Consider the following 23779-nt stretch of genomic DNA (forward strand, 5'->3'; position numbering starts at 1 on the left):
CCCGTCGGCGGTGATGGCGGAGAGCAGCGGCAACGGCAGCGGCGGGAGCGGCCGGGGGCCGCCCTCGGCGTTCCGGCGTTGGGAGCAGCTGCGGCGGCGGGCTGCGACGCCCTGGGCCCGCGGGCTCCTGGCCGTGGCCGCCGGGCTCGGGCTCCTGTACGCGGTGCTGCGGGTGCCGGTGCGGCTCCGGGACGGCCTGGCGGCCGGTGAGGGCGGCAGGGGCGGACGGCGCCGGGGGGAGGCGGCCCCTGCCTGCGGAGCCGGGCGTGCGGAGCGGGCAGGCTCGGCCCGGCCGTCTGCACCATCGTGGGCTGTATCGGGAATTGTATCCAGCGGGAGCGGGGCGGGGATTGTCCCGCTGTGCCGGCGGCTCCGCAGGTGCCGTGTCCAGCTCTGGGACCTTCCATTCAGCTGGAACGCTACGGGGCTGGAGCGTGTCCAGAGAAGGAAACGGGGCTGGGAAAGGTCTGGGACACCAGGAGGGCTGAGAGAGCTGAGGCGACTTAGTCTGGAGAAAAGGAGGCTTGGAGGGACCTTGTCGCTCTTTACAGCTCCCTGACAGGAAGGGACAGCCGGGGGATCGGGCTCTGCTCGCAGGGAGCAGGGACAGGACAAAAGGAAACGACTTCGAGCTGTGCCAGGGGAAGTTCAGGTCGAACACCAGCAGGCATTTCTTCATGAAAAAGGTGGTCGGGCACTGGAATGGGCTGGCCAGGAAGGTGGTGGAATCCCTGCCCCCCGTGGTACCCAGGGAGCAGCTGCACCTGGCGCTCGGTGCTCTGGTCCTGTTGTCAAGGTTGGGATTGGTCACAGGTCGGACTCAAAGTCTTTTCCAAACGTACCGAAGTTGTGATTCTGTGAGTCTGTCCCGGCGGTGCCTAGGGGGTGGTTGTGCACCCCACCTTCTCTCTGTGACACCCTGAGCACGCCTAACCCCAGAGTTAGGGACACGGCTGAGGACTGGGCACTTCTGGGGCAGCTGAAAGCAGCCAGGGCACTGCCCTGTGCTCCCACCTGGGCGTCTGTCAGTCTGTCCTATGGAGCCCTGCCCTGGCCACCGCTGTCCCTGTCCAGCCTGCGCTGGTGGCAGGTGACAAGGCTGATGTGCAATTTGAGTCCAAACCACGGTCAGAGCACCACTAGATAATTGCATTCCTTGCATTGTGCTCTCCATAGCAGGAGGGAGAGGTCTGTGGAAAATCTATGTTAGCACTTATAAGTTTGCATCAAAACAGGATGATTTTGTCTTAAATTGAAATAATAGATTACACTGGCTTGTTGTGGTCCTCCAGCCACTGTATGGGTGAAACCATACGAAGCTTTGTCTAGAAATGCATAGTGATTTTTTTTTTTTTGGTTGGATATAAAATTTGACTGTCACAGGTAGATACAAACAAAATAATGTGATGAGGATTCCCCTAACAGTGTAGCATTACAAACCTACCAGGGCTATAGTGTACTATATATTTGCATGCTATTTGGCATTCTTTAATAGACAAGCTATTTTTGTTTTTCAGTTTTACTTACTAAGTCTTTGGTTTTGTTTCTCTTAACAGTGACTGTGTTCTTAAGCACTTTGACTCCAAAATTCTACTTTGCCCTTACAGTAACTTCATCTTTTATATCTGGACTTATATTTGTAAGTAGTATGCTTATTTTTTATTTTTTAAACAACTTTAGCACCTCTCAGATGACTTTGAGGGGTAAAGGGAATGAATATCAGACTCTAGAGGGTGCCTTTGTGCTGGGAAGGAACTTCTCTGATGTATCGTTGCAACTCTTGCTCTGTGTGTTATATGTTGGGACTGTAAGAGTGAGAAAAGAACTTGTACAGAATGCCAGAATGGTTTACTGCCCCTGACTCAGCTCCAGCTGCTCCCTTGGGTCCTGTCACTGGTCACCAGGGAGAAGAGACCAGTACCTGATCCAGGTGCAGGATTCACCTTGGTCCAGGACTGACAGTTGGGTGTAGTCCTTGAGGGTTTGCGATATGCAGGTATTTTTAATGGCTTCAAAAATAGATGGTAAGATCTTTGGCCCAAAATTTCTGCTAAGCAACTGTGATTGCTGCTAACTCTCTGTTAGCCCCTATCTGGTTAGCAGAACATCTCAGTTTAATGGGCCATTTTATCCTTTTTTCTTTTAGATTATTTTTGTGAAATAAAAAAAACTACACCTGTGTTGAATACTACAAATTTGGTACCACGGGTAGGGCTACAACTTGAATTATCCTCACCAAAAAAGAAGGATATAATGGTTGTTTTACCTCTGTTCCCAGTTTTTCTATACAGGCACTTCTGAAAGGGTTTATGAATTACCCTAATGACCCAGGCAGGGAAAAAAATAACATTTGACTAAAATTATGGTGTTTTTTTCCCAACTTCTTTCATGTTCTGTGAGTGATCCTGCATGACTAGACAGGCCAAACCAGATCATTAGTGTTATGTATCTCTCTGTATGGAGATAAGTCCCATCCCTGATCATTTGCAGTGGGATTTACTTGCTGTGATCACTCTTCGTCCCTTATGATTTCTGGCAGGGTGTGGCCTAAGGAAAATTCTTTTTTCTCTCTAAGGAATTTTTTTTTCCTCTGGTGACAGGTGTTTGAGTGGTGGCACTTCCGAAAATACGGCACATCTTTCATAGAGCAGGTTTCTGTGAGCCACCTGAGGCCCCTCATCGGGGGTGCAGAGAGCAGCCCCCCAGCCCCAGCAGCTTTCTCGGAGGGGGAGAGCGAGAGCAGCAGGCAGAACATGCCAGGTGATTCTTGATGTGTCCCAGGAGCATTCCTTAAGCTTTCAGGTGGCTTTTAATGGCTTTGGCTCTGCATTAATGCTTGTAAAAAAATGGACAAAGCCTACATCTTACAGTGTTTTGTTAGTAGTGCTAAAAATAAACTAAATAATATTTTTTACTCTAAACCATTAATTGTTAAAAATACGATTTAGCAAATGTTAAATGTTTAGCTAAAACTGTTTCAGTAATATTAGTTATTTACTGTTCTAAATATGTGCAAGGTAAATAGTGCATGAGTGTTCATGCATTGTTTAATCTTCTCACCCTGTGCTTTTGTACCCCAGAAATGTTGGGGAGCAAAAATATTTATGGAATAGCAGAAGTTTATGAAGATGGTGATGGCATAATAACAAAATTAAAACAGCTTTTGAAAGCATAACTGGTTTTGCATTACTGCATTTTAGCTTCAAGATGATATTTCCTGTGCTTTTAATTTAAAATGTACTTTTTATTTTAATTCCTCAGAGTGCAAAGTGTGGCGAAATCCTCTCAATCTTTTCAGAGGGGCAGAGTATAGCAGGTATTAATTATCTTGCTTTCCACTGCATATTTTTAAATTTAATCGGGGGCATGCACATGATTTCTTCACGGAGCTTGCACTGGTAATGTCAGGAGACAGCTGGAGACCTGCAAGATTATAGGGGTGATTGATACCAGTCCTGTGTTGAAAAGGCACCAAGCCAAACTTTGGCAGTTTCAATGTTAAGAACAAAAATATTACTGTAACATCAGGGCGTTCTGAGAGTAAAGTAGGAAAAAAACTTTATTTAGAGGTTGAGACAGTGATTCTCAATCTTAATTCTCTTCTTTTAAACTATATTGTAAGTCTCCTGATGTTACTTCATGGGTAAAGCTGCTTTCTAGGAAGCCAGTTCCCAAGCAGTTTAGAACTTTACAGATTATTGAGCTGCAATTATTGAAACTTCGTGTTGGTAGCTTTAGTCTTTTGTTACAGATTTTCTGCACTAGGCACTTCAGATATCCCCTTAGTACCAGCATTACTAATTTCTAGGAATGCCTCTTCCTGAAATTTCTGCTGTTTTAGGTACATGTGGGTGACTGGGAAGGATCCTCTTACTTACTATGACATGAATTTGTCTGCTCAAGACCATCAGACCTTTTTCACCTGTGACACGGATGCCCTTCGGCCTTCAGACACAGGTACTGATGTCTGTAAGGTGTATGAGTGTTGGACAGTGTCAGGTGTGTGCTTTTAGTGAACTTCAAAGTAGTGCAAGTTATCGTGTCAAAAACTTTGTGAAACTGCAGCCTTTCTCAACTACTGAAGAGGTTTAATAGATGTAGAGGATCATAGAGTGGTTTGGGCTGGGAGGGGCCTTAAAGCCCATCTAGTTCCAGCCCTGCCATGGGTAAGGACACCTTCCACTGTCCCAGTGTGCTCCAAGCCCCCTCCAGCCTGGCCTTGAAATTTAGTGTTTAGTGAAGTTTAGTGGAAAAATGTTGCTTTGTGTTGTGCGTTCTCCACAACTTTAGTGCTGTCAGGGTCCTGACATTTTTTAAGATCTCACACATTTCATATAATTAATACAATATTGAAAATCTAGATTATATTCTCAACAGCCAAAATGTGGTCTTATTTAAACCATAGTAATGAACAGTGCAGTCTCCAGATTTTTTTCCTCGTGTTCCACATGTTTAGTGCAGAAAATGTTCTTTACCTGGTTATTGTCAGTGTGGGTGTGAATTATTGTCAATTTGTCACATTCCAGAGGTGTTCCTTGTCAGCTGGCTGTGACATGTTTGATATGAAAGATGTGTTTTTATTTCACAAAAGGGAGTGAATTGTCTCGCTTGCTGAGCCAAGACTAATATTTTGTTTCCGAAAGAAAACTCAAATATTTTTCCACGTTATTCTTGCTGGACAGCCCGAGGTTTTGTTCCAAAGGAAACATGTATAGATTCTTCAGTTTTCTTATCATCCTTGAGATAGGCCAGATAGAGAACTCCATGAGCGTGAGGTTTTCGAGTTCTTCCAGAACTGGGTTTTAGTGTGAAAGTTGTTAATCCTGCATAGAAAATAGTAGCTCTGAGAGTGTTGTTTTCCTAGAAGTTGGTTTTCAGTTTGTGTTTTCCAGTTTTACCAAGTGGAAGCATGATGGGGAGGGATTTAGAATCATTGCATTGAAATAATTTTGAATTCAAGTTGTAGTTCAAAGGACACTTCTGAATAGATTTCAGCCTTTTTATCTGTTCCCTAGAATGTTTTCTAATAAGCTGATAAATGTGTATCTTGAATTGGCTTTGCCATGTAATGCCACTCGAATGTGCTTTGTAAATTTAAAAATAAATTGTTAACACTTTATGATTTGACAGTTGTCTAAAAATAATCATGGAACAGAATCCCAGAATGGTTTGGGTTGGAAGGGACCTTAAAGCCCATCCAGTGTCACCCCATCCATGGGCAGAGACACCTCCCACTGTCCCAGGCTGCTCCAAGCCCCAATGTCCTGCCTGGCCTTGGACACTGCCAGGGATCCAGGGGCAGCCACAGCTGCTCTGGCAACTTAATAATTAAGTACAAAACTCTACCTGTGCAAGACACCACTTACTCCATCACTCTTTTCTTTGAAGTTCTGCTTGAAAGCTTAAATTAAAGTTCTGTGCAGGTCTATGCAAGAACCTGTGTTTAATGATTGCTCCTGCCAAGCTTTCAACAAATCTTGGGAAATGTTTCCAAAAATCTGTAGCAATTTAGAAATTGTACATCTGCCTGGTTGTGTAAGCTGTGTCTGTGCTCCGTGTAGGAGTTCTGAGATGGTCAGTGAGGAATCTTCCTGTTGGTGTTGCTTTCTTAAACTAAATTTGGGGCATAATGAGCCGTTGCAAGAATTCGATGCTTGTGGTAGGAGCAGGCTGAAATTGAAACACTTGTTCTTCCTTATAGCAATTGTACAGCAAACAGGAATTTTCAGTCTGGAAGAGCTGGAAATTAAAAAAAAAAAAAAATTAAAATTTTTAATTGGAGCTGGCTCCAAGCAGTGTTGCCTCCACTGGCTCCCAGGTCTGTCACAGGTGTCCTTGCTCCTCAGCAGCCTTTCTGTGTTTTTTCCACAGTCATGCAGAAAGCGTGGCGGGAGAGGAACCCGCAAGCCCGGATTAAAGCAGCATATCAAGCTCTGGAGTTGAACAATGAGTAAGTTTCTAAGTTCAGTTGCTGTATTTCTAGTGTGTATTGCTGGAATTGCACATGGGGCTGTAAATTGCCCTGAAGAATTGAGCTGTCCTACTAAAAACATCTCCTGTGCTGCTTTTTTTCTTAAATCATTGTTTAGTTGGTAATAACAAATGAGAAATCTCATTCAGGTATGGAATGGTCTTAATGGAATCTGAGAGCATGCATTTCAGAGGTGGCATTGTGGTAGAACTGTGTTTGTAATTCAGAGATGCCACTCCTGTAAAGGATTTAAAAATACTCTGTAGCATAAACCAAAGAATTTCACCCACAACTCTGATCTGCTTTGTTACGTTGTCTTGTTATTTTTGTACAAGATGTTTTAAAACCTCCTGGTTTTGAAAAAGCAAATCAAAGAAAGAAAAACCTTTCCAGACAATTACTGACCATTTTCACAGTTTCGAGGAAAATAATTTAACTTGCTTTAACAATTTTTCTTTTTTTCTTTTTCTCGAAATGGGAGAGGTGTGTGTGTTTTTTTCTGTAAAATGGAAAAGGTTTCTATTTTCCTGTCATTCCCACTTTGAACTTAAGTCAGTATTTTGGAATTTTAATACTGTCAGTGCTTACATCTTAAAAATAAGTGAATCTTGCCCACTTCTAATACTTCTAACACTTACTAAAAATATTAAGCTTCATCCCTCAAAATAACTAGTAGGTTTTTATCTTATTTCAGTTGTGCTACTGCATATGTCCTCCTGGCTGAGGAAGAAGCAACAACTATTGTGGATGCTGAGAAATATTTCAAGCAGGCTCTGAAAGCAGGAGAAATGATTTACAGAAAATCTCAGAACTGCCATTCCCAGAGCCCCCAGCACGAAGCACAGCTGAGTAAGGACTTTGAATCACATGAACTCTTGAGTTTGTGTGAGCAGAGACGTAAAACTAAACTTATAATTAGGAGAGGTAGGGATTGAAACTGATAGACTAATATTCTTTTTGTCTTTGTAATCAGGAAGAGACACCAATGTATTGGTGTATGTGAAAAGGAGACTGGCTATGTGTGCCAGGAAACTTGGAAGAATACGAGAAGCAGTAAAAATGATGAGAGATGTAAGTAAATGTAAAAAAAAACCAAACAGTTAACCATTGTTGTCAGTCACATTGTCCTAATTGATGGTTTTAAGTTAATTTCTAGGCATCATAATTAATCTAATTTAATTATTTTTCCCATTAGGTTTGTACATCATGATTGGATGGGGCTTTGAGTAACCTGGTCTAGTAGGAAGTGTCCCTGCCCTTCTGCTATGGCAGGGGGTTGGAATGAGACATGCTTTGGTTCCAACCCAAACCATTCTGTGATTTTTTATGAACTGCAGTTCTTTTCATGCTACTTCCATGCTAGTTTCTAACACTCTGAGACAACAAAAACATTAAAAAATCCTGAATTATTGAACTGATTTCTATTAAGTATTTCAGTGATTCAACTGCAATTCTCTATGTAATTTATTTCTCCTTACTGATTTGCAGTTGATGAAAGAGTTTCCACTTCTCAGCATGCTGAACATCCATGAAAACCTCCTGGAGGCCCTTCTGGAGTTACAGGCTTATGCAGATGTCCAGGCAGTTTTAGCCAAGTATGATGGTAAGTGCTGGCTATTGAAAAATGTGGGTGTTTTTGAAGAATAGTATAAGCGGGATGGACAAGGGATGTCTGTCCACAGGCAGGAGTCTGCCCATGACCTCAGTAAGGTGAGCAGATTGCCTTCATCAGTAACAAATAGGTGCTTGTGGAGGGCAGGTCAAGTTCTCCTTTTGACTGCTGAGGTCAAATTTAGGCAAACTGAGTTGCATATGAATTACTTTCTATGTTTTTTGAGTTAATTCTAATCTGTAAAGAAATCCTTGCTTCAATTCAAGGATTATTTTAATTAATCTCTTCTACCTCCCTGCATATGCCTAAATTCATCAGCCTTTTTCAGCCAGCACACAGCCCTGTAAGTAATTGATGTGAATAAGCTGGAAAAGGTAGTTTTCCTTTTTGTCATCTTCCAGGCTTGGTCTTGTGCTTCTGTAATACTGAGGTTGCTTGTCAGAGATCAGCAGTGTGCAAACATGCAGCTGCCACAAATCAGTGGTGTGCATCAAACGGTGCAGTTTGCTTTCATTTTGTCTCAATTAGTAGGTTTCAGATATTGTGTAAATCTAAATAAAGGTTATTAAAATACATACTCATTTTTTTATTTCCCTCAGTTTTGCCACATAGATAATGAGTGTACACTTCATGAGTGCACAAAGGGCTGCTGTCAAAGCAGGGCCTTACATCACCTTTGAATGGAGGCACATAGCAGTATTTTATGACAGTTATGCTCAGAAGTTGTTGAGTTCTCTCCTATGTCAATTCTTCATTGCCTCAGGGAATCAAAGGTATATTTTTGCCCAAATCCTGTGCCACTGTACATGGCCAGCCTAGCAGCCAGCTTCTGTTCCTTGATCCTCTTCTGTGTGGATTCTTGTTAATTTATGAAAACCATTTGCACTTTGCCCAGTGCTTCTTTCTCTTAACGCCAGGAATTGTGACACTTCCTTAAGAAAGCATTGCTGATTTTATTCTCAGCATCTGGAAAAATGAGTGTGAGTTTCAAACTCCCTGCAGCACCCCTGTGTTTTGCTTGACACAGCAGCCAGACTTGTAGGAAGTGATGGACAGGCCCAGGACAGGATTTACAAAAAAAGCAAGAACCATCTGACTATACACAACGTGATACTTGGGAATTAGACCCCAGACTTTGTCTGCTTTTAAAGTAAACTTGCTCTGTGGAGTGCTAACCTTCTAATCTGTAATTGTCAGCTCAAACTTGGCTTCAGATATTGCACAAAGCTACAACTAATAGAATTTTCCCCTGTGGAACTGCAGAAGAACGGAAATTGCGTTTTTCTTAAAATTCATCTCTCTGTCTGTAATGTAATTTTTTTGCAGTCAGCTTCTGGTCAGTCTCTCAGTATAAAACTGTATAAATTGTATAAAACTGTTCTATTGCACAGTTGCAAAATTAAGTAAAGATTAGAAGCTTACTTCAAAACTTTGTGTGTTAATACTGGAAATCCATTCTGTTTTTAAGTGTACTTACATGTGCATTTTTCTTTGGATTCAGTTTCAGTGTGTTGGTACATTTAGAAACAAAAAATAACTCTCACCACCTAAATGCAACTTGGAGTTTTCAATCTGAGACTGACCAGAAATGTTCCAGGTGTTACATTTATTGTCTCCCATACCCAAGGAAAAATCTTTAACTCAGAGGATGTGTGTTTAAAAATATTTGTATTGCCTTAGAATCTTACAGCTTAATTATTTTATTTTATCACAGATATCAGTCTTCCCAAGTCAGCAGCAATATGTTACACAGCAGCTCTGCTAAAAGCCAGAGCTGTTTCAGAGAGGTAAGCAAGAACACGTGTGAAAACAATGGTTTGTTGCTAATCTTGGGTTTTGATATAAAATATGAAAGAAAAACGTCTAAATCTTTTATGTTTTAAAATTACTTCTAATCTGTAAAGAAATCTTTGCCTCGATTAGAGGATTATTTTAATTTTTTGGTCTTTTTTACATCCCTGGTTATGCCTAAATACATAGCAGTAACATTTCTAAGAGCAAATTGAGTCCATTTATACATACACATATATTTGTGTGTGTAATAACATACAGTTCAAACTGCTTTTAAGCATCCATAAAGTTAGTACAGGTGAGGATGCTTTTCACAAGCTCATGTATTGGCCAAGTGCATTCAGTGTTTGCTTGGGGTTTGGTTTTGGGGTGGGTGCAGGATGTTTATGGTGGTTGATGCTGGCATTTCACCGTGGTCTGAGCCCAGTTCTACCTCCCAGCAGGCGATGCTGTAACAGGGAGCAGAAAGTCAGGGCACTCACCTGACATGATTGACATGAATTTTCATGTCATATAGGCATGGATAACAGACAAGGTACCTGACTCAACAGGAACATTTTTCTCCTAGAAGAGTTTGATTATCTTTCTTGACAAATCAGCCAATTTTTAATGAACTCTAAGCTTGCAGTGCAAATAAGCACCTGGTTAGCATTTATTATTTATTACTTTTGTTCAAGGTGGGTTTTTCTCCTCAGGTTCTCCCCAGAAACTGCCTCCAAAAGAGGGCTTAGTACAGCAGAAATTAATGCTGTGGAAGCAATTCACAGAGCTGTGGAATTTAACCCTCATGTTCCAAAGGTAAGAGTATTTTATTTCCTATTGGACCACTTCTATTGTGGACCAGTATATTCTGAAAAATACCATATTATATTATAATTTTATTATTGGAGCCTTTCCAGCCCCATGTCTTCTTGAATTTGGTTATAACTCCAGCCATGGAGTTGGTAAAAAACATTAGTATTTATATCATGAATGTTTTGTGGCCACATTTTGTTTTAAATAATAGCTGCTGTTCAAACAGGGTTTTTTGCACAAAAAATATAAACTTGGAATTTCCTAACTCATTGGAAGATGCAGTAATGTATTACTGAAGGCCCTTTACTCTCAATAAGGATGGACATTAATAAATATAAATGTAGATATTTAAAGTAATAAAATAATCACACAGTGGTTTGTGTTGGAAGTGACCTTAAAGATATCTCATTCCAGCACCCTGCTTCCAAGTTCCTGAAGCCAAATTAAGTTCCCCAAGCAGTAATCACTCTAGTATTCCAAACCCCTTTATTCTGCTGGGCTTTCAACCATGGCTCCATGGTTATTGAAAGATCTGCAGTCACTTATTTTCTTCATCCACGTGTAAACAAGATTAAGATTCTATCACCAGAGGCTGTAATTTAATGTCTGGCGTCAGAGCACAGATTCCACAGAGCGTTGGGTGAAAATAAAATCTTGCTTCCCTTTTTCCTGTACTGGTGATGCTCTCGGTGTGAAAGCTGGAAGCAGGAGGTTGGCTCAGTGCAGGGTCTAATCCTCTGCAAATGATGATGGAGCCCCAGTGGCTGCTGCTGGGGAGGCTGGAATGATCCAGCCGCCCTGTCCTGTCTGCCTGTCCAGTCCAATAGAATGTGCACTGGGGAAGCTAATTGCTGGGAGAAATTGCTGCTTGCTTGCATGACTGATCAAGAGCCTAGCAAGTTCATTTCAGACAGTCTCAGACAGATTTTTCTTTAGCCTCTGCCTTTAGGGGCAGAAGATTATAATGCGTTATCATTATCTAAAAGTTCTTTTGTTTTGGGTGTCCTCCAGGTGTTTCTGGAGCCTCATATGCCTTTTTAAAGGAGTTAGAGATTGTTTCAAATAGGCTGTTGTTAAAGTAGGGTCTGTAGTTCTGCAGACAAATGCAGAAACTGATTCCAGGTTTCAGTAACTTGGTTTTCTCTTCTAACTGTACATATGTCCATTCTTTGTGGGTCTTTTATTACAATATTGCCTTGAGGAACCAGTTGGTTAGATGACAGCAGAATTTACTGGTGCAGGCTGTTGAGAGCTCTGAAATGTGTGTGGTCAAAGCAAATAAGTGAATAAGGGCAGAGAAGTGAAGCAACTTTTGCCCCATGGATCACAGAGGGGGAAGAAAATCTCATCTTTGAATTTCCACTCTGTTCTGTTCTCTGTTTTAGTCCCAGAGACTAAAAATGACTGTGTATAGCAGGAAGTTCCCCTGTTCACACATCTGACAAAAGTGATTGTCTTTGTACGTAACATTTTGCATAAGGAAAATAAAATAAGGTTTGTTTCTCTTTGTTCTGCTTTTACAAGGCTGGGGTTTGTTTGGAAAGTTAAAACTAGCTACAAAAGTCTTAAGCCATTTCAAGTTAGAAATCTGTAACTGCATTTTGTTACTTTATGAAACAATCTTTTGCAGTCATCTTCTGAATATCTTAGGAGATTTTTATTGTGTATAAAAGACTTCAAAACCTTCTGTTCACTACTGAGGTACCTTCAGTACTGACACCTTGCCTGCTTTGTGCTTAAACATGGATGTGAAAACCTGCCAGACAGGAATTTTTCTGTTTATGTGGTAACATGGGCTCAAAGAGAGCCAGAGGCTGGAGTTGAGCATTGGTGTGTTGTGGCAATACTTGCAGTGGGGTTTCACCACCACTGCTGGGTTTATATTCCCAGTTAGCATAATGGAGAAGTGGGCACTGTGGAGAGCATGAGGAGTCAGGTCAGGGGTCAGATATTTGAGACCATTTTCCCACAGCAGTGCTGTGTGAATGATCCTTTACTGTGTTAAAAAAAAAAAAAGAAGAGGATTAAAGGGGATTAGCAAGAATATTACCCTCCAGAGTGCAGGCCCAAGGCACTGAGAGAAGAGCCTAGCCAGGCAGCAAATGTGCTTTATTTGGCTGGGGCACAACCCCATCTACATTCCTTGAAGAGTCTGAATGGGAAAAGTTAAGTCCTCAAACTGGATTAGTAAATAATCTCATAGTTTGTGGCATCTGCTGAAATAAATTGGTGAGTTAGCTGCATTCTTACACTTTGGGGGACACTGCAAGGAATTGCCAGCTATGTTGATCAAAGAAGTGGATTAGCTTTGGCTGTTATTGAATGAGACACTGTATGGTAGGAGAGGACAGCTCACAGGTAAATAGTAGAGCTGAAACTGTCATTTCATTCCTGTAAAAAGTAGTCATCTGTTTTAAAAACCTAAGTTCAAATGAATGCCTGACTTTTTAAATGTACCATGAGAAAACATGGTACGTTAAAAAAATGGTGTGTTTTGTGTTGCAGAGAAATAGGAAATGATTAATCCTTGTGTTCTTTGACCCCTCTGGGCATCAGATTTTCTGCTGATGGAGGGAGAGGGCAGAAATTGAAAAAATGTGAAATCAAAGATACTTTGTGGTAGCCCAGTAAGACCACATTAAAAGAAGATTTTCCTGGGTTTGGTTTATTATTCTTCTTTTGGTTAGCACACTGACACTTTCAGGTTTGCTGCTCATACTTCAGAGCTAACAAGTCCTCAACTGCCTACATTGAGACTTTCAGTGATGAAGTAAGGAGCAAAAATACTGTTGGTTTGTGGTTTTTTATCAGCCTAAATTTGTCCCTCATTGGTGTTGCACCTGCAGCATTATACTTAATGTCTGTTCCACAAGAAAGTATTTTTATTTTGTCTTCCTGAAGCTGTATATTTTTTTTTTTTGTGTGAAAGCCTAATTTCAGAGTCACACACCCAGGAGTGTGTTTTTGTGTTTTGCTGCTTTTCATTCCTCACTTAGTACAGCCTGGCTGCTCTGTGCTAGAAGCTGGCCCCTTGTACACTCAGTTATGCCTAAAATGATAATTTATGTTTCACAATCAGAGGTTTTGGAACATTGCATGTAACCAGGTGTATTTTCCATTTTTCCTTTCAGTATTTGCTAGAAATGAAAAGCCTAGTGCTGCCTCCAGAGCACATTCTGAAGCGAGGGGATAGTGAGGCAGTAGCATATGCTTTTTTTCACCTCCAGCACTGGAAGAGGATAGAAGGGGCTCTAAATCTGCTGCACTGCACATGGGAAGGCAGTAAGTATCTCCTTTTACTTTTTTTCTGTGCAGTAGACTAGTCTCTCTGCCTTTACCCCCTCAAACATCTCTCTGTGAGAAGCTGGCTGCCTGATTAGATACAGATCTAATGTCACTCACCCTTTTTGCAGCATTTAGGATGATCCCATACCCGTTAGAGAAAGGACATCTTTTCTATCCCTACCCAAGCTGCACAGAAACAGCAGACAGAGAACTGTTGCCAAGTAAGTGGTTTCTAAGCAGTAATGATAATAAAACACAGGCTAAGGACATATTCAGAATGTGGTATTCTGTATTTACCTTACTGTGATTTTTTTAGTTTGAGCTTCCTGTGAAGGGGATTCAGCTGTTTGTTGATGTCCCTCCCAACAGATCCTGAAGTACTTGATGTGTGTGTGGTAAATGTCAGCTTGATGCTGTAATGGCCTGAGTCCTTCAGAGATGAAATCTGTGTGTGGTACATTCAGGCTGAGTCCGGCCAGCATTGGGAACAACAGAGCTTGACCGTTTGTTAAAAATTGCTTTTAAAAGTATTCATGGATTTCACTGCTGTTGTAGCAAGGAATCAATCCATGGTTCTAGTCCTGCAGTGGGTATCCAGTAGAACCTGTCTGTGATCTTACAAAGAATCCTTGGTTATTCTGTAGCTCCACAGAACATGCATTCCTTTCTCTCATTAATTCAGTGGTCTGTATTTATCTGCTGGCTGCCTCCTGGAACTTTTTATACATGTATTTCTATGGATTTATACTAATATTTGATACTGAAAAGTAAGTCCAGCTGCTCTTTGCTTCAAGGTTACTTTATGCAATGATGAGCCTGCATGTTTTTTATTTTGGGCAAGACAAATGAAGTGTATCATTACTGCCTGTACACATGATATTTAGGAAAATAGCATTAATTTAGATTAAAATGAGCTGTTAATTATACATCTTAATTTAATTCCTTTTGGGGTTGAACTTCTATATCTTGAAGAAACACAATTCCCCTGGGACTGGAAAGGGCTACTACAAAAGCACCAGCAGAGACCACAGCTGTGGAAAGGAAAACTGCACAGACGTGTTTCTATTTAAAAGCCTGAAGTTATATTTAAAATGTGTAATTTAAATTTGCCCCCAGACTGCTTTAAATTACTCATTTCTCACTTATGCAGGATATTGCACAAGGAATTCCTTGGTTAGCAACTAACCCTAAATTGTAGACTTCCCAGCATAATTAAACACCAACACATGCAGATATTTCAACAGGATCACTCTCGCATTCCTGTTACATTTTAAATATAAAACTACCTATAAATAAAATCATCTTAACACTTTTATTGCAGTACTTCCTTGAGAAATCTTGACACTTAATTTTTAAAAAATGTATCTATTTAAATAATGTTGACCAAATCAATGATTCAGAAAGCCTGGGTTGGTCTGATGAGTAACGCTTTGCAAATGTGAACTTATAGAATTAGCTTTAATTGTCTTTACCTATTTTGAATTAGATTTTAATTTCCCAGTGCAGGAAAAGCTACTGCGAAAAGAAATAATTCCTGTTTTTTTAAACACTCCTAAATTATATTGCTCAATGTTTTAGAAATGAGGTGAGTTTCTATGTAGTATGAATCTCTAGGTACCATTAACATCTCTGGAAGTTTCACATGGATCTACAAACATTCTACTTAAGTGTGCTCCAGAATAATATCATTAAAACAAAAACAAACCCTGAGCACTTGGCCATTAATGAGTTGCAAGAGTATAAGACACTTCTGCTGGGTTTATTCTTCTAATGGTGCTTTAATGTGCTAGTGCTCAGAAACAGTAGCTGGGAGGGTAAAGTGTCTTTTTCTTCCACAGACTTCAGTTTAAGAAAGAATACAATTGTATTTTCTTATTTTACAAAAAAAAAAGGCTCATTTATAATTTCAGGTCTTTGTTAGATTTTTAAAACAGCTTGTCAAGAAGGGCAGTCCTTTTATAATTACTCATGTCTATAGAAACTAATTTTTTCTTGATTTAAAAATCCTTTCAAATCATTGGATAGAAATCAGAGCTGCAGATATCCAGAGCCAGTAAGTAATTGCAAATTCACCCAGCAGGTCCTCAGTGAGTGACCAGTAGTAGTGTTGTGAGTGCTGAAAGCTCCACATGGCACCCTTAGCCTGGCTAATCACCTGCTTTGGATTTTGTTACCAGAGATTGGAAATTGCAAGGAGCTGCTATGTATAGAATTTATAACCCAGTCCTGGCACTGTTTTCTTTGAGGTCTGCTCTGTCAGCTGCTCTGAACAGATTTAGTGAAGTCTGCAACCAGAAGTCTTCAAGAAGTACTAAAAAAAATTGTGTACAACATGATGGTTGTTTTGTACTTGCTCAGCTTCTTACAGGGTGTGGGAATGTGTCCTTTCCAGGTAACAGGATTAGAGCTCCAGAGAGTTGAAAACACTTGAATTGTTTTAGTTGGTTTGGGTAATTTTGACAACTTGTGAACTTCACAGGTGTTCCCTCTGTCCTCTTAGAAAAGTAGGTACCAAAAACTGAGCCTGATGAAATGCTTCAAAAATAAAGCCAATGGAAGTGAAAAAGAAGACTGGGAAGAGAATATTAATGATGAAAACAAATATGTCAAGACTATTAATAATGAAAACAAGCAAGTGATGTAGGGGACAAATTTTTAACAGGTTAAAGTACTAGAACTTAAGATGTGCTGCAGGAATCTTTCCTTCTGAAAGTCCAGAAATAATTCAGAAAGCAGTCCTTGATTATCAAATGTCAACATTCTTCATTTTTCCCTTTCAGCGTTTCATGAAGTCTCCGTTTACCCCCAGAAGGAACTTCCTTTTTTCATCCATTTCACAGCAGGCCTGTGTTCCTTTTCAGCCATGCTGGCCCTCCTTACCCACCAGTTCCCTGAGCTGATGGTCATTTTTGCAAAAGCAGTAAGTACTGTCTCTGTCATGGGGCTTGCTAAGGTATCTCTTGGGTTGCTGGGAATTTTGAGATCTAGGGTGAAGTAGCCTTCTGTGCTTGTCTCTTTTCTCCTTCTCTGCCCTGCTTTTTTTAGGGTTTCTTTCCCTTATGTATTTATTAGCATCTGCTAATAGATGTAGCCTTGTCATCTTTCCCTGGATTCTGGAAGCTGAGAAACAGAGTGCATAGGCAGCTTCTCAAACTACTCCAAGCAGTAAGTTTGGCCTTTATTGAACTGTGGATCTTGTACAGTAAAGCAAAGTAGCAAATAAAGAGCTCTGAACTCTTACGGAAATCATTTATTCTGGCTTTGCTAGTCAAAATAGAGGGTAAAAGACATTTGCATTCTGCCTGGTTTAATGCAACAGGTAATGGAGACCCAGGAAGAAAGCCCTTTTTCAAGAATACTTTCTTCCTCAAAGTGATGGCTTTACTAGTGAGCCCAGTGTAGTGTCCAAGTCACACAGATCTGAGAGTGAGGCCTCATTTCCACACAGTGCTGTTGATCTTTATGCTGGAAAATGTAGTTGGACATGCTGGTGACAAATCTCAGTTCTGCTCATAATTGGCTGGGTTCATAGTAACTAGGGGCTAACTATCTGCTTGATTAGTTCTGTAAGGGCTGCATTAGCAAAGCTGTATGATTTCTAAAGAGATACAAGGTCAAATGTTAAGCTAACAAGGAATTGCTTGGTGAAGTTCCCTCTTCTGGGTTTCTTGAACCAAAAAAGAGAAAAGACTTTGTACAATTGAGTTGGCTTTGCAGTTGGGATGTCCAGTGACATGTCCAAGTGTGGGGAAAAAACCTTCCAGGGTTTAGTCATTTGGCAGTGTGTTTATTTGCTTTATTTCCTTTAGGAAAAGATGGATAGTGTCTGTTCAGCTGAAAAGAGATGATCAAGAAGAGTGCACATTGCCACAGCATTCCCCCAGCCAACCCAGTGGTAGCAGGCACAGACAAAGGGGCTCTTGATGCTCTGTATGGCAGTTTGTTATCAGCAAAAGTTGAAATTGTGTGCTGAGATCATCAGGCAAGAAGGGAATTCGGTATTACTCTCTTGAGATTGACATCTGAGAAGGAAATTCCAACTTCCAGTATTCTGCTATTTTAGCTAGAATTAATATTGACTCTCAATCATACTCTGATGATAAACATTCTTCCATATTTTACTTATGAGATGATTTTACTTATGATTCTATTCCTGGTGTTTTCAGAGGAATTCAGAAAACTTGTGAAAAATGGTACTCAGCATCAAAATATCATTTTTGGTTTTATTGCTCACAATAGGGGTGTTGTGTTGCAACTAGATGACTTTTAAGGTCCCTTCCAACCCAAACCATTCTACGATTCTGTGATTCTGTTTTAGTTAATAGATTGCTTCAATAGTTTAACTACAGATAACACTGTGATGGCTGCTAATACTTTACACATACTCTCTTGTCTTCTGGAGGTCTGTGGAAGTAACGTGTACTTGAATTTTCATACCAAAAATGGAAGATCATCTTCTATTTAATGATACCAGCCTTTCCACTCAAGCATACTGTAATAAAGCAATTATTATTTGCTTTACTGAGCATTATATCTTCAAGTAATTCCAGTGCTTTAAGCTTTTAAAATTATTTTTTCCTATGTATTTTGTTAGTCCAAGTATTTTTCATTTTACCATTCTTTAACTTATTAAATAGAGTAATTTGAGATAATAAAGTTCTAGCTGTTATATCTGGAGTGCTTTGGCCATAGATAAAAGCAAGGCAAAGTGTATTTCCAATAAACCTTGAATTTCCAAGAACACAGTTTTAGGAATGGCAATTCAAAAGTATTGTATATGGAATTTTTCTCTGTAAATCTCCAAGCAGTGACTCCTTAGATTATATTTCAGTTACTTCTTAATCAAACTTTTTTTTCCCAGCAGTTGAATCCACAGCGAGTTGAATGCCTCAGAAGGGGTTTAAGAAACTGAATACCTTTCTATGGACTTGAAAAGTCTGAGTTTACATATTTTCATTTGTTAGTGCTTGAGTTTGTTTCCTCTGTAATAAATCACAGGGTAAACCTTGGCAAATTGCTAAAAATATTCCAAGTGGCCAAAAATCACAAGGCAGCATTTACTAGTTGCAGTGTATGCAGTGTGAGCCAGCAGCACCGGGAGTGGGCACGGGGAGCAGGCATGGGGAGCACGGGGAGTGGGCACGGGGAGTGGGCATGGGGAGTGGGCATGGGGAGTGGGCATGGGGAGTGGGCACGGGGAGTGGGCATGGGGAGTGGGCACGGGGAGCAGGCACGGGGAGCACGGGGAGTGGGCACGGGGAGCAGGCACGGGGAGCGGGCACGGGGAGTGGGCACGGGGAGCACGGGGAGTGGGCACGGGGAGTGGGCATGGGGAGTGGGCATGGGGAGTGGGCACGGGGAGCACGGGGAGTGGGCACGGGGAGCAGGCATGGGGAGCACGGGGAGTGGGCACGGGGAGCAGGCACGGGGAGTGGGCACGGGGAGTGGGCATGGGGAGTGGGCACGGGGAGTGGGCATGGGGAGCAGGCACGGGGAGCGGGCATGGGGAGTGGGCACGGGGAGTGGGCATGGGGAGTGGGCACAGGGAGCACCGGGAGCACCAGGAGTGGGCACGGGGAGCAGGCATGGGGAACACCGGGAGAGGGCATGGGGAGTGGGCACAGGGAACACCGGGAGCACCAGGAGTGGGCACGGGGAGCACCAGGAGCGGGAGCACGAGGAGCGGGAGCAGCAGGAGCTGCTCCTGCCCTGCGCCCTGGAACCGCCACCACGGGAATTTTGGTGTCCTGCAGCCTCGGGGGGGCTGCAGCTCTTGGGGACTGGTGCTGGCACAACCTTGAGCATTTACTGATGTCTTAGAGCCCGTAAAGGTGCACAGGCTGTGGCTGCTGAATCCCTGGCGTGTCCGAGGCCAGGTTGGATGTGGCTTGGAGCACCTTGAGACAGTGCCCTTGAGAGGTGTCCCTGCCCTTGACGAGGTGTTGAAATTAGGTGAATTTAGGGTCTCTGCCATCCCAAACTATTGTAGGATTCCGTTCTAACCATTCTAGGTTTCGATGGCGGCTGTGCGAGTTGGTGCTGGTGAGGACAGTGGAACAGGCAGTGGTAGAGGATCCACGGGAGCTGCAGCACCAGTGCAGGTGCTCCCTGGGCCTCGCTGTTCGTTTCATTCAGATTTCTGGTCTCTTGGAGAACCCCACTGTTCTTGATCATCAGACAGCTCTGTTTCTGAAGTAGCTGCTGTTCAGATTCTTTGCAGTGAGTGACAGAAGGGAGGAAGGCATGCAAATGATAATGTGAGCAGCTCTCTCTGAACAAGCTGCAAAACACTGCTAGATAAAACAACATCTGTCAAAATTGCAGACAACAGGGTCTGATTGTTTTTTCATTCAGTATGAATTTTTATTTTTTAATAATTACATAGATGGAAGACTGGGTGGATGTGTATCATCTTGTAAAAGTGAGATTGCACAATTCCTTCTGTAATACAAAGACACCATGAAGTCTGCAAGAACACCATTGATAAAGAGTGATAGAAGACTGTAACCAGACCTCAGAAGTTCCTGAAAACACTGAACGTACCTTCACAGAATCATGGGTGGGAAGGGACCTTAAGGCTCATCCTATTCCACCTCCTGCCATGGGCAGGGACACCTTCCACTATCCCAGGGTGCTCCAAGCCCTGTTCAGCCTGGCCTTGCACACTTCCAGCCATGGAGCAGTCACAGCTTCTCTGGACCATTCCAAGCAGATCAATCCCATTTTTTACATTGGAACCCTATGTTACTGGAAAAGAGCAGTATAAATTATTATTAAAGTACTGAAAAAATAGTGGAGCAGTGTTCATGCTGTATCCTACCAAAAACAGCTTTCTTTTTCAGGGAATTGGACAAAATCCTAAGACAGTCCTGTTCCAAAGTTGCTTTATACTTTCACAACAAAGCAAGGAGTCATGGGACTTAAATTAAAAATTGGCTAATTTTTATGATTGCAAGATTAGGCAAAAACATTTTTCATTCTGACTGTTCCCTCGTTCCTTGTTGGAGGAGTCCTTGCCATTTTGTCCGTGGCAGCCATCTAGGGGCAGAAAATAGGGCAAAGCAGAGCCATGTCTGGCAAGTCCTGTTTTGTGTGACACTCTGCTTTACTTCAAGAACAAATCCCCCTACCACTTTCCCCAAAGCTCATTAAGTGAGACTGGAGAATTAACTTTTTAGCCAGCTGCTGAACTTTTCATATTTATAAACACTTGAGTCCTTTGCTTATCTAAGAGGAAATGTGTATAGTTTGGAGATGTGCACTTCCCTGCCAATGTGTAATGAGTGGATCTACACTTGGTAGGGAAAAAAAAGCCTGAAGTTTCCTGTCAGAGCTGAGTGTCGATGCCAAGGGCAAAGGTTTCTTGCCTTGCTAATCTACATCTTAACTCATGCACTTAATGTGAAGGTGCCACACGCAAACAGGCAGGGAAGAAGCCCACTGCAAGGAAAAGCTCCTACACTGCTGTGAATGTTATGTTTTAAAAGCCTTTTTAATGTAATATTTGTGGTTATGATAGAAGCCAGGAGGGCCAAAGTAAAACTTTCAAAGTAAATGAGTCCTGTTGTTGCTAACTCGTGAAATGAGGGTTTGCACAAGGATAACCTGAGTGCCAGCAGAATATCTGGGGGATGGGTTGAGAAGGTGCAGGGGAGTTTGCACGATTTGTTTTAGCCTAATCTTACTTCTGGAACTGTTTAGATGGCATCTAGAATATGGATCCCGTCTGGAAGCACAGCTTGGTCTTGATGGTTGGGCTGTTGAGTCGGTGACCTGTAAATAGTCTATGCCTGACTATTGAAAAAAGAAGGTGTTCTTTAAGGTCCCTTCCACCCTAAACAGTTCTGTGATTCTCTGGAAATCCACTCCCAAGTTGTTGAGCCCTGAAGGCCCAGTGCTGAGCAGCTGGAGGAGCTGTGGGATGGAGGAATGCCATGCTAACCCTGTGCTTCTGCCCAGGTGCTGCGCGTGCTGTGGCCAGTGAGTCCTCCCAGTGTTCTGGCCTCCAGCTGAACAGACTGCACTGGGGTGAGTGGCCAAGGCTGCAACTGGGCCTTCCAGATGGTTTTGCTTCTGTGTGTCTTCATGAATATCTAATGTTTACAGCGAGCCTATTTCATGGCATCAGCGGTGAAGGGATGGGAATTCTGTTGCCCTGAGGGAAAGGTGGTTTTTGTTCATACCTTGAGTCTGCAGAAGGAAGTCGATTTGGAAACTGAGCTGATTTATTGTTGTGTTCTGTTTCTTCCAGTGCTTTGGGACTCTTCTTTCACCCTTCATCTTCACTGTGGAGCACACTGAGGACCTGCTGCTGTCCAGCCCCTGGCATTAGCTGACTCTAGTGTGACTGGGGTGTATTTTCCATGATAGTTGGGTTTTATTGCCGTGAGCCTCACTTGGTGGTTGGCTGACCCCCTGTTGTGGGAGTCAAGGAAGAAATCTGGGCTGTGTCCTTGACAGGCTTCCATGTTGATGGTGCTTAACATGTGAATTTCTTCTTTGGCCTTAATCTGTAATCATCTAAGAAAATAGTTCTTGTTGAGCAATAGTTTATTGCTCCCTAAATCACTTGGACAACTGGAAGCTCATACTTCCTCTGTAAGAAAGGAGAATATACAAACTGAGCAGGTGTTTGGAGTATTGATGCTTCCTTCTCAGCTGCAGATACACCAGATACTTGGCTTAGATTTAATTTTATAAGCCTTTTTCAAAATATTTGTTAACAGCAAAGTATGGTTCTGCTTTCTTTATTAAAAGGTTGCTACTTAACACATTGAATTTGTTGACTTCTTAAGTGTCTGTTTAACATAGATTATAATGTGCAAACAAAGATTTGTTTCTTCTCTATCTTACCAGCTTGCATTGCTCAAGAAGATGGTAAACTCCTCTATTTGATGTTACTTCTTTAGATTTAATTATGCATCCTTTATTCTTCAAGACAAAGCATTTTGAAAGACAGGATGACTTCTGAAACTGGCCATAGTGTTGTGATAACTGCATGGGAGTCATGCTGGGGACCTGAACTTTCAAGTGTCAGTCCAAAGTAGTGTCACTGTTGATATGAAGACTTGAAGAGAATGGAGATGTGGAAAATTCTTAAGGATTTGCTTCACATACAGACCAGCCCTGAGGGTTTGTTTACTGCAGAGGTGAAAAGATGGTTTTGGCAGCCCCGTGGTGTGAGGTAATTGGTGTGACTTCCACTCTCCCATTAGAGAAAAAGTCTTTTTCCCACACAGGTCTGCTGCTTGGCATGGGGGAAGCAGAGTCATGTCAGCCCAGGTTTCTTAGAAGGGGGAAGTGATAAAAATAGCACAGGCTTGTGCATAAATGCTAATTCTGAGCACATGAAAACCCTTCATCTTGCTTTTTGCAGATAAGCTCATATACTTACCCCTAAGAACTGGGGAGATTTTACACTGTCTTTGTGAATGTTTGTGACACTGGTGGCTTCTTCCAAAGGTGGTGTAAATTAATTCAGTTTCTGAATCCTGGATGGAAGAAGCTTGCTGTCACCTGCTGTGTTCTCTGAAACAATATGTCAGTCAATTACAAGTCATTTGAATTGACTTAAAATACCTCCTTGTACAGAAGAATTTTTTTTCCTAATTTTCAAATCCTTTACCTTGTAAACCAAGTTCTGTGAAGCAGAAGGTCACCTCTGCATCTCATCTAAGTGTAGTTTATTTGTAACTCTGAAGGGAAACACACATGTTTAGGTAGAAATGTCACTGTTTGTTCTCCACTGTGTATTTCTGTTGACTGGACTTAAATCCAGGTTAACTATTTGAATTCATCCAGGAATCAAAAGGGAAGCCCTACAGAAAGATACTACCAGTGTTTTTAGAGTTACCTAACTACTAGAATGTAATTCTCTCAGCTCTCTTTCCAGTTGGTCATTGGGGCTTTGGAATCACTGAGGTGATTAATAGGCCTGTTGTGTTCATGTGATTTCACTTCATGGTCTGCAGGGGCCCATAAGGTAACCAGCCTAATGCTTTTTAAAGTTGAACTTTTTCCAGCAGTTGTGTGGGGTTATAAATGAAGCTCTGCCTCCCATGTATCATCCCAAGAGCTGCTTTCTCTCACTGTCCTCCCCTGACATAACAGTAACAGAAAGGGGATGGGCTTGTTCTGAAAGGAGAGCTGGCAGCAAGCTGTGTAATGAAAATCTTCCTGTCTCTACAAGTGCCAGCAATTCTTGAGGAAGGAGTGCTCTCTGTGATTTTCCAGCAGGATTGTCCATGCTTTTGGGAAGCATTCCTTTGCCACTTAGGAGCAGGGACTTACACCTGACCCATACCTTAGTAATACCATATCAATTA

General features: G+C 41.9%; 1 protein-coding gene across 2 annotated transcripts; it reads left to right on the forward strand.

Moving 5' to 3' along the window:
* The first annotated feature begins 13 nt into the window (after positions 1-13).
* Positions 14-22227, forward strand: ST7L (suppression of tumorigenicity 7 like). Of its 2 annotated transcripts, XM_062509782.1 has the most exons (16): positions 14-206; positions 1557-1639; positions 2601-2760; positions 3262-3316; positions 3842-3957; positions 5872-5950; positions 6666-6820; positions 6945-7042; positions 7460-7574; positions 9298-9370; positions 10070-10172; positions 13301-13451; positions 13583-13675; positions 16235-16374; positions 21414-21482; positions 21706-22227. In XM_062509782.1, exons 1-15 carry the CDS (start codon positions 14-16, stop codon positions 21465-21467), a joined length of 1668 nt encoding a protein of 555 aa, XP_062365766.1. In that variant the 3' UTR covers positions 21468-21482; positions 21706-22227. The 2 variants fall into 2 exon arrangements, with proteins under 2 accessions (XP_062365766.1, XP_062365768.1); XM_062509784.1 differs by lacking the exons at positions 14-206; positions 1557-1639; positions 3262-3316 and having other exon boundaries at positions 2753-2760.
* Positions 22228-23779: the final 1552 nt, after the last annotated feature.

This window comes from Cinclus cinclus, chromosome 27 (genome assembly GCF_963662255.1).
Source record: "Cinclus cinclus chromosome 27, bCinCin1.1, whole genome shotgun sequence".
Classification (NCBI taxonomy): domain Eukaryota; kingdom Metazoa; phylum Chordata; class Aves; order Passeriformes; family Cinclidae; genus Cinclus; species Cinclus cinclus.